At 48.4% G+C, this 17353-nt stretch overlaps 1 protein-coding gene across 1 annotated transcript in view; it reads right to left on the reverse strand.

Moving 5' to 3' along the window:
- Nucleotides 1-409: 409 nt before the first annotated feature.
- ACER1 (alkaline ceramidase 1) overlaps nucleotides 410-17353 on the reverse strand; it is a 38885-nt gene continuing 21941 nt past the window's right edge. Inside the window, exons 3-7 of the mRNA XM_027548562.1 lie at nucleotides 6203-6317; nucleotides 5983-6124; nucleotides 4604-4741; nucleotides 1582-1719; nucleotides 410-1117 (exon numbers count right to left, since the gene is read on the reverse strand). Coding sequence (XP_027404363.1) covers nucleotides 949-1117; nucleotides 1582-1719; nucleotides 4604-4741; nucleotides 5983-6124; nucleotides 6203-6317 — 702 coding nt within the window. The 3' untranslated portion in view covers nucleotides 410-948. The remainder of the gene's footprint in view (nucleotides 1118-1581; nucleotides 1720-4603; nucleotides 4742-5982; nucleotides 6125-6202; nucleotides 6318-17353) is intronic.

Genomic DNA, 17353 nt, shown 5'->3' on the forward strand with positions numbered 1-17353 from the left:
GAGGGCATGGCAACCCACTCCAGTATTCTTGCCTGGAGATTGCCATGGACAGAGGGGCCTGGTGGGCTACAGTCCATGGCGTCAGGAAGAGTTGGACACAACTGAGTGACTAAGCACAGCACACGGAAAGCAGCCACCACAGCTCTTGTCCTGATGCACGTGCCCCAACAGCACCCACGTCACCCAGTCCAGGCCTCCGTGAGGCTCCAGCGCTACCAGCCCCGTAAGTCCGTGGGAGCACATGTGAGCATGTGAGGATCCCTGAGGTCTCTGCATGCACATGAAGTCACTTCAGTCCTGTTCAAACTCTTTGAGACCCCATGGACTGTAACCCTCCAGGCTCCTCTTGTCCATGGGATTTCCTAGGCAAGAATACTGGAGTGGGTTGCCATTCCTTCTCAAGGGGATCTTCCTGACGCAGGGGATAGAACCTGCATCTTTTACGTCTCCTGCATTGGCAGACAGATTCTTTACCACTAGCACACATGCTTGAGTGTAAGGTGACCAGAAAACATGTCCATTCTCTAGGATGCCTCCCAAGTATCAGTGACCTTGCACAGCCAAAGACAGGTCTGAAAAGTCTCACAGTGACCACCACTGTTTATACAATGCCCAGGGACCAAGCCCCAGCCTGAGGTCATTCCCAGTGGCTGCCACAGAAGCACAGTGGCTCAGTGATCCAGCCCCACCAGGTCGTGTGAAACAGTAAACCTGGAAGAGGAAGTGAAAGAGGATGGGGGCGGGTCATGGAGGGGAGCTCCAGGGTTATCACACTGCAGCACAGAGAGGTCATTAAGTCCATCCCCTGCCTCGGAATGGGGGCACGGAGGACCAGGATGAAGGGGAGAGGGAGCCGGAGGGCAGAACTGTGTCTCTTGGTCTCCCAATTCAGGCCGCTGTCCTGGGTGGGTGCATAGGTGTCAGGTGATCAAGAAGCCCTGCTGGACCTCAGCAGCTCTTGTGGTCATCACCCATCTCCACGTAGGGCAGCCCCATGGGCCAAGTGTCCCGAGGCCAGTAGCGGACTTTGAGGGTTTTGTTCGGCATCTCGTATTCGGAATCCACCAGAGCCAGGATGACCATGCCGTAGGGGAAGGTGAAGCTGATGAGTACATGCCTGGGTGACAAGGTGGAGAGGGGGAAAAGATGCCCCAGCAGTCAGCTTGATGGCCCCAGCCCCACCTCTCCTGACCTTTCCTGGATCCTGGCCATCAAAAGGGATCTCCTGACCACACACCCCCAAGACATACACACACATCCCAGTATCTGTGCCTGCCCCCGCTTCCCCCAGGTCCTGCTCCAAGCTCTGGAATCTGAGATTTTCTGCTTCTAGGACCCAAGTGAAAGCATTAGTTGCTCAGTCATGTCTGATTCTGTAACGCCATGGATTGTAGCCTGCCAGGCTCCTCTGTCCATGGAATTCTCCAGGCAAGAATACTGGAGCAGGTTGCCAAGCCCTTCTCTAGGGAATCTTCCTGACCCAGGGAGTGAACCCAGGTCTTCCACATTGCAGGTGGATTCTTTACTGTCTGAGCCACCAGGGAAGCCCCTAGAGCCCAAGACCATAGGGTAAATGCTTACCAGATGCTGTGCAGGTAGGAGAAATTAATCCATTGCCAGAAACTGCAAAGCAGGCGGTCACTGATCCAGCTAGTAAAGGCGAGAGCCCATATAACCGTGGAGACCTCAATCAGATGCTGGAGCTCCTTATTTTTGGTCCTAGGGAGGGAAGAAGGGAGATCAAAGCCTGACTCAGCTAGCAGATCCCCAGGGGACTGATGGGAAATTCCTCCATTTCAGGAGAGGAGGCTCAGAGGAGGGAAGGATCAAGGGGCAAGGTGGGGGAGGGGCCAGACCCATGCTAACATGTGGGGACTGCTTACAAGATACTGGGTCCTCACAGCAATGCTATTGTTCCCATTTTGTGGATGAGAAAACTGAGGCACGTGAGATTAAGTATGCCCAGACCCCACCCCAAGGTTACACAGCCAGTATGTGGGGTCTGAATCAGGTTTATCAGAATACAGAAGCTGCAACCAACAAGCCCTTCTGTGTTTGTGCTTTGGGGTATAAGTGTATGTGCACCTGTGAGCTGGTGCATGGGAATTTATGTCCACGTGGCTCTGAGAATACGTGTGTAAGTGTGTGGGAGGGTGTCCCATGTCATGGGACAACTCAGGATTAGAATATGTGTTTCCCCAACCACAGAACTAACCCAATGTCTCTTGGGAAAGAGCTTATGAGAGATTAATGAGGCAATAACTCCTTCATGGGTAAAAGCGCAAGCCCTGCCTGCTATCCTAAAAGAGGACAGTCTAAACACCAAAACAAAACAAAACCACACCTAAGAATTGGTAAAATTTGAGTACAGATGGTAAAGAATCTGCCTGCCAATGCAGGAGACACAGGTTCAGTCCCTGAGTTGGGAAGATTGCCTGGAGAAGGAAACGGCAACCCACTTCAGTATTCTTGCCTGGGAGAATTCCATGGACAGAGGAATCTGGTGGGCTATAGCCCGTGGGGTCGCAGAGAGTCGGACATGACTGAGTGATTTAGCATGCACACACACACGTAATTACACAAGATGCTGCCTCTGGGGGAGGTGGGGAGAATCTGGGTGAAGGGTACACAGGACTCTGTGTACTATTTTTGCAGCTTGCTCTGAGCCTGTAATTATTTCAAAATAAAAAGTTAAAAATATAGCATAGTGACTGCAATGGATTGAAACACTTCAGAGATAAATGTCCATGAGTTCATAATGCTTTAAAAAAAACTCTCATGGGTCCTTACCAGAGATGGCTAAGGCACCAACTTGTTGCTCTGGAAATTAATTTTTAAAAGGGAAAGAATTAACGCCCTATCCTGTCTTTCCTGTCCAAACTGTATTTCAAGATTGATGAGCAAACATTCTTCTGTCTGGATGAATGGACTCCAGATAATTAATGCAGAAGGAATAATAGAATCTGAAAATCACACTTTTGCACCCTCTAAGGAGACCACGGGTGGAGACAGCATGAAATGGCTGCTGAAATCATTAGGGGAAAGGGCTGTAGAAAACTTTATAATGAGGGATCTGGATGACACCATCTGAATCCACAGATCAAACAAAATGGCACTAAATGTAGGACGACCACTCATCATGAGGTCTTAATGGGCTGGAACAAATGACACCCAGTGCCACACATGAAGTGAAAAAAAAGTTAAAGCTAAAACTAGATCTATTAATTTACAGAGGGAAAAAAAGGAATCAGGTTGGAAGACACCACAGGAAGCAGTTGGCCAAATCCAAAATTCAGGATGTACTACAGGACAAATCTTTGAGCTTCTGTTATCAAACCAGAGGCATGAAGAAAGAGGGAGGGAGGAAAGGACTGCTATAAAAGAAGGAAGACCTGAGGGACTGCGTTTGTCTTCTGATTTAAACAAGACCAAGCACAAGAAGACGTCTTTGGGAAACTGAGGAAAGGTCAGTGCAAACTGGGTATTATTTTTAGATGCTATTCTAAGGAAGCATCTTCCATTCACCTCTCTAGATCCTGTGCTACCTTTTTCCACCCAGCCCTGAGCCTCAAGGGCTGGCTGGGTATGGGGTGGGGGAGCTGAGTTATGTGGACCTGGAAATAAATATTCCAATAATACCCTTCCTCCACCATTTGATTCCTTGCTGGGGCTCCCCATTGGTCAACCCAACTGGAAACCATTGACCTACCCAACTGGAAGCCATTGGCCAACCCAAATGAAAACCATTGGCCATCCCAACTGGAAACTGTTGGCCAACCCAACTGGAAATCATTGACTTACCCAATTGGAAGCCCACACAACCTCCCTCTGGGATTGGCTCAGGTAGGACTGTAACCAACAACTGGAGGTCACAGCTCTGGCCAAGAAGACTCTCTCCGCTACCTCTCTCCTTCCAGATTCTTGCAATCATTCCTTTCCATCACTCCCCATCCCAGGTCTCCTGATGAGCATGGAGTCCCACTGGTACTAACGGAGGGATTCTAAATGATCTCTAGTGATGTTCCCACAGTCTGCCCTCTCCTTTGTAAGCAACCCTTTTATATAACTCTCTTTAAATGGCCCCATTTGGGAGTTCCTTCTCTAGCCTGCCAAGACCTAGCATGGGTTAAAAATGATAATTTTTTTATCAGGAGAGTGAAACCCTGAACAATTAATGGGTGACATTATATGAAATCTAGGGGGTTAGAGAATGCAGGTTGGGGACTTCCCTGGTTGCCCAGTGGTTAGGACTCTGAGCTTCCAATGCAAGGGGTGCAGGTTCCATTCTTAGCTGGGGAACTAAGATCCTACATGCCATGTGGCCAAGAAGAAGAAAAAAGGAACACAGGTTGGTAACATGCTGTTGGGGCTGGTTAGTGGGCACATGGAGATTTATGATACAATGCTCTCCACTTGTATGTGTATTTGGCAGTTTTCAGAGAAGAAGGACAAACTCTGCCTTAGGTTTCAAATCCTGGTCCTGCCCCTAGCTGGTGAATGATTCTGGGGAAGGGAACATGGTGAGGTTTTTCTTTGGGGGGGGGGTGCGGTTCTTGGAAGAGAAAGGGGTGCCACCTCTCTGGGCACCTGCAGTCACACCCACTTCTTATACTCCTGGACCACGATGTAGATAATGTGCAAGCCAATGGCGTTTAGGGCATATGCGTTGATCGTGGGCCTCAGGAAGGACAGGAAGGTACTGACCAGGCTGATGATGATGATCAGTGAGCTGTACCGAGACCTGGAGGAAGAGAAGGGCTCAGCTGTGGCAGGGGCAGACAGGGGGAGGGTGGTTGAGGGGTATTCCTGTGGGGTTTGGGTAGTCACACGGAAATCTCATGGCTGAGATGGATGAGAAAAGGGAAGGGGTTCTGAGAAGTCCCACTGAGCTCAGAAGACGGTCTTAAGACTCCCAGGTGGGCTCAGTCAAAAAGGTCAGATGAGGGTCCCAAGGCCCAGGTAAATTCAGGCAAGAGTCTCAGGTGAGCCAGGTGGGATTAAGGAAGGAGCACCAGGGGTCCCAGAAACTATTAGGAGAGAAGTCCTGAAGGCTTGAGCTTCCCCAGTGGCTCAGTGGTAAAGAACCCACCTGCCAATGCAGGAGACCCGGGTTCCATCCCTGGTTCAGGAATATCCCCTGGAGAAGGAAATGGCAACCCACTCCAGTATTCTTGCCCAGAGAATCCCATGGGCAGAGGAGCCTGGTGGGCTACAGTCCATGAGGTCACAAAGAATTGGACACGACTGAGTGACTAAAGAGCAGCAACAGCCTGGAAGGCTCAAGTGGGTCAGATAGGGTCAGGAGAGAGATTCAGATGGGTCTCAAGTCAACAAAAAGGGGACCCAAGAGGATCCAACGAAAGACGCCAGAGAGACCAGGTGACAGACTCAGGGAAGAGGTCTTGGGCCCCAGGTAAGCTTAGGCATGGGGTCCTGGGATGCTTTGGAGAAGAAAATGGCAACCCACTCCAGTGTTCTTGCCTGGAGAACCCCATGGACAGAGGAACCTGGTGGACTACAGTCCATAGGGTCGCAAAGAGTCAGACACAACTGAGCACGCACTCGCCTGGGACCCCAAAGTAGGCTCAGAAAGGCTCTGGAGAAGGTCTCAACTCTCCAGGTGGGATAAAAGGAAGAATAAGCAGGTGGGTAAGGGGACAACAGAGGACGAGATGGTTGGATGGCATCACCAATTCAAAGGACGTGAGTCTGAGCAAACCCCAGGAGATGGTGAAAGTCAGGGAAGCCTGGGGGGCTGCAGTCCATGGGGTCACAAAGAGTCAGAAATGACTGAGTGACTGAACAACAACCAGGGGAGGACTTCCAGGGTCCCAAGTATGCTCAGAAGGAGGGTGCCTGAAAGTCCGGATAGGTCAGGCAGGGTCAGGAAAAAGTCCTGGTGTGTTGAGGGGAGGGATTCCAAAGGGTCTGAAGGATAGGTGGGCTCCAGTAGGATTGACAGAGGGCCCGCCCCTGCCCAACCTGTTCTGCCCTAGGAAGGCGGGGAAATAGCAGCGGGGCAACCATATGCTGTAGCCGCTGGCCAGCAGCCACAGGATAGCGATCTCATCCAGCATCTGGCCCAGGAAGCTGAGCGTCATGTGAAAGTACATGGAGAACAGTCCTGGAGGGAGAGACAAAGGCAGGTGATCAAGGGTGTTGTCCCTCTTGCCCCCCACCCTGTCCCAATGTCCCCACCTACCTGTGACTGTGAAGAGAACGAACAGCACGTAAAGGTAGCGGGAGCGTTGCTGGATGTATGGGCGCATCAGAAATGTCATGAGGGGCCCAAAGATGAAGAAGGTGACATTGCTGAACTGGAGAAGGAGGGGAAAGCATAGTGAGGGGCTGTCAGACAGAGGAGGCTGAGCTCGGTCACCCTCAGTCATTATCCATCTGGTCAGCAGCCGTCTCTCAGGCAGTGAACCGACCCAGGGTCTATCCATCTTCCAGCGGACCAGTCAACCACTCATTGGTAGATCCATTACTCCATCCATTACTCTGTGGGCTCCTTAATTCATTCAATGCACATGGTGAAGACTATCTACTTACATTTTCCTTTCGGCAACAGTGTCCCCCAAGTTTGAGCTGGGCATTCAACTACTCAACTCAAGACTACATTCCCCAGCCTTCCTTGCAGCTCACTGTGGCCTTGTGACCTGCTCTAGCCCACAGGACAGGGCTGTAGATGAATCTATCAATATAACTTCCAGGTCAGTTCTTGAGAAGCTTGCCTGCTTGCAAGTTCTTGAGGCTTGCTCTCTACTTCCTATGGACTGAAATGCAAACATAGTGGTCATGAACTGGCCTTGGCCTAGTGACTCACTTCTAAAAAATAGCCTGAAGGGACTTGCCTGGCAGTCCAGTGCTTAAGAATCCACCTTGCAATGCAGGGGGTTTCCTTGGTAAATCTGTCTGCAATACAGGAGACCTGGGTTCAATCCCTGGGTTGGGAAGATCCCCTGGAGAAGGGAATGGCTACCCACTCCAGTATTCTGGCCTGGAGAATTCCATGGACAGAGGAACCTGTCAGGCTACAGTCCATGGAGTTGTGAAAGAATCAGACAGGACTGAGCAATTAATACTTTTCACTTGCAATGCAGGGGACATAGGTTCAATTCCTAGTCAAGGAACTCAAATCCCATATGCAGTTAAGCCCCCACATCTACTGAGCCTGCACACCACAACTAGAGAGTCCATGTGCTTCAACAAAAGATCCTGCATGCCAGAACTAAGACTGTGACTAAAACTCAACTCAGCCAAATAAATAAGTACTAAAAAAGAAAAGAAATACAGGGAGCAGGGACTTCTCTAGTGGTCCAGTGGCTAAGACTCTGAGTTCCCAATGTAGGGGGTCCGAGTTCTATCCTTGGTCAGGGAACTAGATTCCATTTGCCACAGCTAAAGATTCCTCATGCTGAAACTAAGACCTGAAGCAGCCAAATTAAAAAAAAAAAAAAAAAAAAAAAACAGAGCACAGTGGTGGGTATGGGGAAAATCATTCACCTGATACAAGGTCAACATCTATAGCCTAGGTCCTGGTCACCTGTACAGGTTCCCAAGACAGGAGCCCTCCTGTTCCAGGAGAACCCAAAGCTCTCCTGGGACAATGATGGATCAGCCCAAAGGTCACCATTTAAGAACCCAGCCTTGGCAAACTGGTTTCCCAGCGCATGGTCCCACCTACGTCCTTGTTTTCCATGTCAAAGTCTCTGATGTTTATCAACGGACAAGGTCAAACACATCTCCAGGAGGGCCACCCAGTTCACAGAAGCTCCCCTAGAACACAGAGATCGCCCCACCCCCAACTTGCCCTGTCTATATCACGAAACCCTACCCACTGGAACAGATACCCCTGCCAAAGCAGGATACCAGACTTTCTCCTTTAGGAATCTGAAACTTGGAGCAGGCACAAAGCCTGGGAGTCACCAAGATGGAGTTGCATCATTGACAACTCTCTACAGAGGCTCTGGGATATTGTTATGATACTTGAGATGTGACAACTATTTTGCCACCCATGAGAAGACAAGGCTGAGGAAAAAAAAAAAAGCGAATGCTTGAGGACAGTATTTGCACATCTGCTGAATCCTGCAGACCTACTGTGGGTCCCAGCCTTCCTAAAACAACTCATCTTTCCATTTTTTAACACATCTCACTATCTTTCCAATATTCTCTCTTTCCCCCTCTTGTTTGTTTCTTTGTTTTTGTTTTTGCTTAAGTTAGTTTTTTTTTTTAATTGAAGTATAGCTGATTTACAATGTTGTGTTAAATTCAGGTGTACAGCAAAGTGATTCAATTATACATATATTTGTTCTTTTTCAGATTCTTTTCTATTATAGGTAATTACAAAATTCTGAATGTGATTTCCTGTGCTATACAGTAGGTCTTTATTGATCTATTTTATATAGGAGTAGTTTGTATCTGTTAACCCCAAGCTCCTGGTGTATCCATCCTCTTTGGTAACCATAAATTTGTTTTCTTTGTGAGTGTTTTGTAAATAAATTCATTTGTATTATTTTTTAGATTCCACATGTAAGTGACATCATGATATTTGTCTCTGTCTGACTTACTTCACTTAGTATGATAATCTCTAGGTCCATCCATGTTGCTGAAAATGGCAAAGTTTCATTCTTTTTTAAAATTTTATTTATTTATGGCTGTGCTGGGTCTCCAATGCTGTGTGCAATGGGGGCTAGTTGCGGTGAATAGGGGCTGCTCTTCAATACAGTGCACAAGCTGCTCGTTGCAGTGGCTTCTCTTGTTGCTGAGCACAGGCTCTAGGTGTGTGGGGACTTTAGTAGCTGCAGCACATGGGCTTAGCTGTGCCATGGCATGAGGGATCTTAGTTCCCTGATCTGGGGTCGAACCCACATCCGCTGCATTGGCAGGCAGACTCTTAACCACTGGACCACCAGGAAGTCCTATTTCATTTGTTTTTATGGCTGAGTAGTACTCCATTGTATATATGTTCCACATCTTCTTTATGCAGTCATCAAAGGACATTTAGGTTGTCTCCATGTCTTGGCCATTGTAACAATGCTGCTATGAACACAGAGGCGCATGCATCTTTAATTAGTGTTTTTATCTTTTCCAGATATATGCCCAGGAGTGGTAAGGTAGCTCTCTACAGGCTGAGCCCCATGAATCCAGCAGCAGTGGTATATTAGCTAGGGTTCTTTCGTAGCAAGCAACAGAAAGTGATTCTAATGAACTTAAACTATAAATATAAACTGTGTGTGTGTGCATGTGTGTGGTTACTTATTTAATTGACCAAATTATTTATTCATGTATTTGTTCTTTCATTCATTTATTACAAGGAGCTCGGTAATGAAAGGAATTGCAGAGAACAAGAAAACCAGAACCAGGAATAGCTTTGGCCCTTTAATAGACAATCTCTCCAGGGGGCAATATTGGGTACGAATGAAAACAACTGTATTCAGTCCTTCTGTGCAGGCCCAAACTTCAAATTCCAGAGAGTGGGGATGTCCCTGGTGGTCCAGTGGTTAAGAATCCACCTTGCAATGCAGGGGAAGCAGGTTCAGTTCCTGATTGGGAAACTAAGATCCCATGTGCCACACAGCAACTAAGCCCACGGGCCACAACCACTGAGCCCATGTGTCATAGCCGCAGAGTCCATGAGCTGCAACAGGAGATCCCACGTGCTACCACTAAGACCTGACATAGCCGAATTAAAAAAAAAAAAAAGTCTGGAGAGTGTAGCCTGGGCCACATCTGATCCTTGGAGGAGACTACTTCGAGTGACCATCCCACCAAGACCATAACCAGGTGGCTGATGAAGGGGAAATGGAGCCATGGATACTGAATGGGCAAAAACCCCACACAAATCTGACGTCCCCTCCATCTTCAGCCACATGCAAGCCCTTAGGGAAACCAAGCATGCCTGAAGATACTGAGCCATCCAGCCTCCCAAATTCTTAAGCCTCCGCTTAGAACACATCTGTGATTCCCATACATCAAATCCAGATTCTTTAACTTGGCTTACACATTCCCTCTGTAACTACCTTTCCCCACCTTCAACTGTACAGTCTGGGTGGAAAGAATAACTCAGCTCCTCCAAAGGAGTCTTACTTTACTTCTTACCTCCTTGAGTTTGCACAGACTCTTCCCACTGCCTGTAAGGCTCTCATTCCCATGTAGCCCTCTTTGCCAGCCCAACTACTCTGCATTTAGCCTGGGGATTGCTTTCTTCCTAAAGCCTTCCTAAGCTTACAGGGCAGGGTCAGGGTGGTCTTCCTTTGTGTCTCATGCAGTCCCATATTTCTGACCCTGGTCTTGCTGTTCTAGAACTATCTGGGTCTCCTGCTACATCTAGTCTTGAGAATAGGGATTGTGGCTTCCACCTTCTCCATTATAACCTCAGGAGCCAGAATACAGTACAAAAAAGTCTTACTGAATGACCCAGATAACCACGATGGCGTGGAGTCAAACACCCTACAGTGTGAAGCAAGTGGGCCTTAGGAAGCATTACTATGAACGAAGCTAGTAGCGGTGATGGAACTCCAGGTGAGCTATTTTAAATCCTAAAATATGCTGGTGTTAAAGTGCTGCACTCAGTATGTCAGCAAATTTGGAAAACTCAGCAGTGGCCACAGGACTGGAAAAGGTCAATTTTCATTCCAATCCCAAAGAAGGGCAATGCCAAAGAATGTTTAAACAACTGTACAATTGCACTCATTTCACATGCTAGCAAGGTTATGCCCAAAATCCTTTGAGCTAGGTTTCAGCAATACATGAACCTAGAACTTCCACATGTACACGTTAGGTTTAGAAGAGGCAGAGGAATCAGAGATCAAATTGCCAACACCTGTTGGATCACAGAGAAAGCAAGGGAATACCAAAAAAAATCTACTTCTGCTTCACTGACTATGCAAAAGCCTTTGTGTGGATCACAACAAATGCAAAAATTCTTAAAGAGGTGGGAATACCAGACCACTTTACCTGTCTCCTGAGAAACCTGTATGTGGGTCAAGAAGCAACAGTCACAACCTTACATGGAACAACTGACTGGTTCAAAATTGGGAAAGGAGTATGACAAGACTGTATATTGTCACCCTGCTTATTTAACCTCTATGCAGATTTCACCATGCAAAATGCGGGGCTGGACGAATCACAAGCTGGAATCAAGACTGACGGGAGAAGTAGCAACAACCTCAGATATGCACATAATACCATTCTGATACCAAAAACTGAAGAGGAACTAAACAGCTTCTTTTTTATAAAAAAAATTATGTATTTATTTATGGCTGTGCTGGATCTTTGCTGCTGCTTCTGGGCTCTTTCTCTAGTTTTGGTGCCTGGGCTTCTCACTGCAGTGGCTTGTCTTGTTGCAAAGCAAGGGCTCCAAGCTCGGGCTTCAGTAGTTGTGGTGTGTAGGCTTCCAGGGTCTAGAGCACAGGCTCAACAGTTGTGGCTCACTGTCTCAACTGCTCCCAGGCGTGTGGGATCTTCCCAGATCAGGGATTGAACCTGTGTCTCCTGCACTGGCAAGGGAATTCTTCACCACTGAGCCACCAGGGAATCCCTAAACAGTTTCTTAATGAAGGTGAAAGAGGAGAGTGATCTCCTATTGACTGGCTCTCAAAACAGTTCAAATGGATTTACCTGTCACACATAGGAAAACACTTGGCAAGGATGTCCCTGGTGGCCCAGTGATTAAGAATCCACCTGCCAGTGCAGAGGACATGGGTTCAATCCCTGGTCCTTGAAGATCCCACATGCTGAGGGGCAACTAAGCCTGAGCGGCACCAACTTAACTGAGCCCACATACCTAGAGCCCATGCTCCCAACAAGAGATGCCCGCACATGCCACATCTAGAGAAGGCCTGGGCACCGCAACAAAGACCCAGCTCAGTCAAAAAAAGTAGTGAATTTTAAAAAATACTTGGCAGAGGGTCCTGCATCTAGAAAGTTCTGAATAGAAGGTGCTATAACTTCCTAATTACTTTCTAGTTACTTTCTAATCTTTTGAGCACGTGACTTTACAGGTTGTTCTTAATCCTCACACACCCATCAAGGCCAGGCTTTCTAGCTCCTGTTTGGCAATGTGGAACCCAGGTCTCAGAGACGTAGAGTGATGTCTCCAAGGTTGCACACCTCTGAAGTTTGCTTTTACCTGGTGCTTTGAAAGATAGGATGGGAGTTCCTCGTGGTCCAGTGGCTAAGAGTCTACACTCCCAATGCTGGGGGCCCGGGTTCCACCCTTGATCAGGGAACTCGATCCCACATGCCACAGCTAAAGATCTCACAAAACGCAACTAAGACCCAGTGCAGCCAAGCAAATAAAAAATGTTTTAAAAATTTAAAGAAAAACAAGAGGACTAGATGTGTGGTGATGACTAAAGGGGGGCTCCCCTGTTTCCTGGATATGTCATCTAATTTCTCTGAGTCCCCCTTTCATGCAAAAGTAAAATTCATGCACCATTAATGCTGTCTAGGTTTTGATGATCCTCTCCTATTGTACTGTAAACCTAGACAGTGTATTAAAAGCAGAGACTTACTTTGCTGACAAAGGTCCAAATAGTCAAAGCTATGGTTTTTCCAGTAGTCTTTCCATGTACAGATGTGAGGGTTGGACCATAAAGAAGGCTGAGTGCTGAAGAACGGATGCTTTTGAACTGTGGTGTTGGAGAAAACTCTTGAGAGTCTCTTGGACTGCAAGGAGATCAAACGAGTCAATCCTAAAGGAAATCAACCCTGAATATTTATTGGAAGGACTTCTATGAAAGCGGAAGCTCCAATACTTTAGCCACCTGATGCAAAGAGCTGACTCATTGGAAAAAACCCTAATGCTGGGAAAGACTGAAGGCAGGATGAGAAGGGGACAACAGAGGATGAGATGGTTGGATGGCATCACTGACTCAATGGACATGTGTTTGAGCAAGCTCCAGGAGATGGTGAAGGACAGAGGAGCCTGGTGTGCTGCAGTACATGGGGTCACAAAGATTTGGACACAATGAGTGACTGGACAAGAACAACAACGATGCTACCACGAAGGCTGTTGGCAAGGGATAATGGGTGCATGAGGCCAGGCATTGAAAAGCTACCTTGCTGGGGACATGGTTTCAGCTCAAGAAATAGTAAAGGCTGCTGCTGCTCTTGTTATTGTTGAAGGAGATAATAATAGCAGGCTTATTATTGGTACAGATACTCCAAGCTCAGCTGCCTACATAATGAAGGTAGGGGCCCTTGAGTGTGTAGAATGAGGACTCAGTGACAGGCAGTGCCTGTAACTAATAAGCTCCAAGTGGCTTCGGAGTCTCTGATAGAATCAGAGCCCAAGTTTCCCAATCACTGGCCCCACCCAGACTCCAAGAGTTGGGCGAGGCACCCGCCCGAGATTACCGCCAGTCCTGAGCTCTCACGCGCATGAGCTGGACTGCTTGCGACGAGGCCCCGGAAGGTGACTTCACCTCAGTTCAGTCATTCACTCACTCATTCATTCAGTCAACAATCATCCACCCCTTCAGTACTGTCTGTGTGCTCAAGGACACTGTTGTTGTTGTTGTTCAGTCACTAAGTTGTGTCTGACTTTCTTCGACCCCATGGACTGCAGCAGGCCAGGCTCCCCTGTCCTTCACTATCTCCCAGAATTTGCTCTAACTCATGTCGATTGAGTTGGTAATGCCATCCAACCATCTCATCCTCTGTCAGCCCCCTTTTCCTCTTGCCTTCACTCTTTCCCAGCATCAGGGTCTTTTCCAATGAGTTGGCTCTTCACATCAGGTGCCCAAAGTATTGGAGCTTCAGCATCAATCCTTCCAATGAATATTCAGGGTTGATTTCCTTTAGGATTGACTGGTTTGATTCTGCAGTCCAAGGGACTCTCAAGAGTCTTCTCCAGCCTCTTGCATTAGCAGGCGGATTTTTTTTGTTTTACCATCTGGGCCATCAGGGAACCCTCCCTTCAAGAATATTGCCAGTGTCTGAAACAAAGTCCCTGGGACTTCTCTAGTGGTCCAGTAGTTAAAATGCCACACTTCCACTGTAAGGGGCATGGGTTTGATTCCTGGGCAGGGAACTAAGATTCTGCATTCCACATGGCATGGCCAAAAAAAGAAATAAAAAACCCTCAAAGTCCCTCCCTTTTACCAGGTATCCAGTCAGAGTTTGGGGGTTATTCTGTGCCTCATTTTCCTCCTCTATAAAATGTAGGCCTTGGGGTTTCCCTGGTAGTCCAGTGGTTAAGAATCTGCCTATCAGTACAGGGGTTCAATCCCTGGTCCAGGAAGATCCCACATGCTAAGAAGCAACTCGACTCGTGGGCCACAGCTACTGAACCCACACCGCCTAGAGCCAGTTGCTCTGCCGTAAGAGCAGCCATTGCAATGAGATGCCGGCACACTGCAACGAGAGAGTGGCCCCACTTGTCACAACTAGACAAAGCCGGAGCAGCAACGAAGACCCTGTGCGGCCAAAAATAAAAAAGTGTTAAGAAAAAACCCACAGGCCCTATCTCTGAGCGCCACGGTGAGGACTGGAGAACTGAGTGCTGCAAGACCAGGGGGTTTGGGCAGTTTTGTTCACTGCTGCCAGCCCCCAGTGTCTAGAACAGTGCCTGGAGTGCAGTAGGTGCCCAGCAAATTTTTGTGGAGAATAATACACGCAAAGAATATGTGCCAGGGGAATTCCCTGGTGGTCCTGTGGCTAAGACTGCACTCCCAATGCAGGGGGCCCAGGTATGATCCCTGGTCAGGGAACTAGATCCCACATGTGGCAAATAAGAGTTCACATGCCCCAACTAACAGATCCTGCATGCTGCAACTAGGACCTGATGCAGCCAAATAAATAAAGGCTTTTTTAAAAAAAGAATATGTGTCAATAGTGCGTACATGTGCCTGGCGCTTGCGCAGTGCGCCATGGGGCAGCTATTATTCTAGAATGCTTTGCTGTTTGGATCATCAAAATCTGGCACGGCATCTGGTAAGTGGATGTGGCTGAATTCCTTAGGGCTGGAAGGAGGAAAGGGAGCGAGATGGGGGAAGGGAAGGAGGAGAGGGAGGAAGGAAGGAGATTGACTTGAATTAACGCCTCACCTCATCTCAGCCTTTCTCATTTACCCACCATCCTGGGATAAAACCACAGCCCCGGGACTTCCCTGGTGGTTCAGTGGCTAAGAGTCTTACACTCCCAATGCAGGGGTCACAGGTTCGATCCCTGGTCTGGGAGGATTCCACACGCCGCTGGGCAACTAAGTCCGAGTCACAAGTACTGAGCCCAGAGCCGCAACTACTGAAGTCCACGCTATAGAATCTGTGCTCCGTAACAAGAGGAGTCGCTGCAACGAGAAACCTGTGCACCACGATGAAGAGTACGCCCCCCACCCCCGCCGCTCATCACCACCAAAGAAAGCTCATGCGCAGCAATGAAGACCAGAGCAGCCTAAATAAATAAAAATTTTTAAAAAACATGCTTCTTTCCAAGGCACGACTTCACCTACTGTGACTTCCATGAAGACAGAAAACACCTGTTTTATCCTCAGCTGTGTCACCAATGCCTTTAAAGTTGGGCACCCAGTAGGTACTCCAGAAGAATTTGTTGAATCAATTAAATCAAGAAACATGGCTGGGGGGGCAGGAGGGATAAATTATAGTGTAAGATTAATAGATACATACTGCTGCTGCTGCTGCTGCTGCTAAGTTGCTTCGGTCGTGTCCGACTCTGTGCAACCCCAGAGACAGCAGCCCATCAGGCGCCACCATCCCTGGGATTCTCCAGGCAAGAACACTGGAGCCGGTTGCCATTTCCTTCTCCAATGCATGAAAGTGAAAAGTGAAAGTGAAGTCGCTCAGTCGTGTCCGACTCTTAGCCACCCCATGGACTGCAGCCTACCAGGCTCCTCCGTCCATGGGATTCTCCAGGCAAGAGTACTGAACATAAAATAAACAACGAGGTCCTATTTTCAGCACAGGGATCCATACTCAATACCCTATAATAAACCATAATGGGAAAGAACATGGAAAAGGATTTCCTTGGTGATCCAGTGGTTAGGACTCTGCATTCTCACTGCTGGGGCCCTGGGTTTGATCCCTAGCGGGGTAGCTAAGATCCCACAAGTAGTGAGGCATATATGCTATGCTATGCTATGCTAAGTCACTTCAGTCGTGTCCAATTCTGTGTGACCCCACAGACGGCAGCCCACCAGGCTCCCCCGTCCCTGAGATTCTCCAGGCAAGAACACTGGAGTGGGTTGCCATTTCCTTCTCCAATGCATGAAAGTGAAAAGTGAAAGTGAATATATTCTTTGTGTGTGTGTATCTATCTATCTATATATATATCCCTTGGATTGACCAGGCAAAAACCCTGGAGTAGGTTGCATCTCCTGCACTTCAGGCAGATTCCTTACCCACCGAGCCACCTGGGAAGCCCCAGCGCCCCACAGAAACCCCCTTGTTGCATAGGAACTCAGTCCTCTGAAGTAGGAAATGGCAACTCACTCCAGTCTTCTTGCCTGGAAAAGTCCACAGACAGAGGAACCTGGCGGGCTACAGTCCACGGGGTCCCAAAGAGTCAGACATGACTGAGCACCATGCATGCACTTGGTCAATATCTGCTGAATAGGAGGAATGAATGAATGAGTTTTTCTTCCCTAGCACATACCACAACCTGGCATCCTATGCCCTTCAGTCTCGTTTAGTGCTTCCATCTCCCAGGACACCAACCCCACTGCCCGTGAGTGCACACTCAGTCGTGTCCAACTCTCTGTGACCCCCTGGACTGGAGCCCACCAGGCTCCTCTGTCCAAGGGATTCTCCAGGCAAGAATACTGGAATGGGTTGCCATTTCCTCCTCCAGGAGATCTTCCCCACCCAGAGACTGAACCCATATCTCCTCTGTCTCCTGAATTGCAGGCAGGTCCTTTACCTGCTGAGCCACTGGGGAGGACCCATTCCAGCCCCATGACAGCAGGCATTTCTGTGTGCTTTGATCACCACTGTGTCCCTGGAGCTGGAGCAGTGCCTGGTTCCATCAGTTTCCGATGAATGAAGAGGGAAATAAAGGGGTCATTTCAATCTACCCCGGCGTCAGCTCTAGGAGGCCAGCGGTGGGGGGTGGGGGGGTCACCGATGCCTGTTTCTGCGAAGGAGAAGAGAGATCCAGAGGGACCTACTGAGTCTGGGCCCGGGATGTAGCAGGGGCGTTCTCGTCAGTTTCAGGTGTGCAATTATCCTATTCATGGCATCTGCTCTCCCTGAGGGCAGGAACCATGCCCTCCTTAGTTTCTGCTGGGCCTGGCATACCAGAGGTGCTCTGGAATTAATTGCTGTTGCTGTGGGAATTCCCTGGCAGTCCAGTGGTTAGGACTCAGCGCGTTCACTGCCGGGCACAGGTTCAA

The sequence above is a fragment of the Bos indicus x Bos taurus genome, chromosome 7, assembly GCF_003369695.1.
Source record: "Bos indicus x Bos taurus breed Angus x Brahman F1 hybrid chromosome 7, Bos_hybrid_MaternalHap_v2.0, whole genome shotgun sequence".
NCBI lineage: Eukaryota > Metazoa > Chordata > Mammalia > Artiodactyla > Bovidae > Bos > Bos indicus x Bos taurus.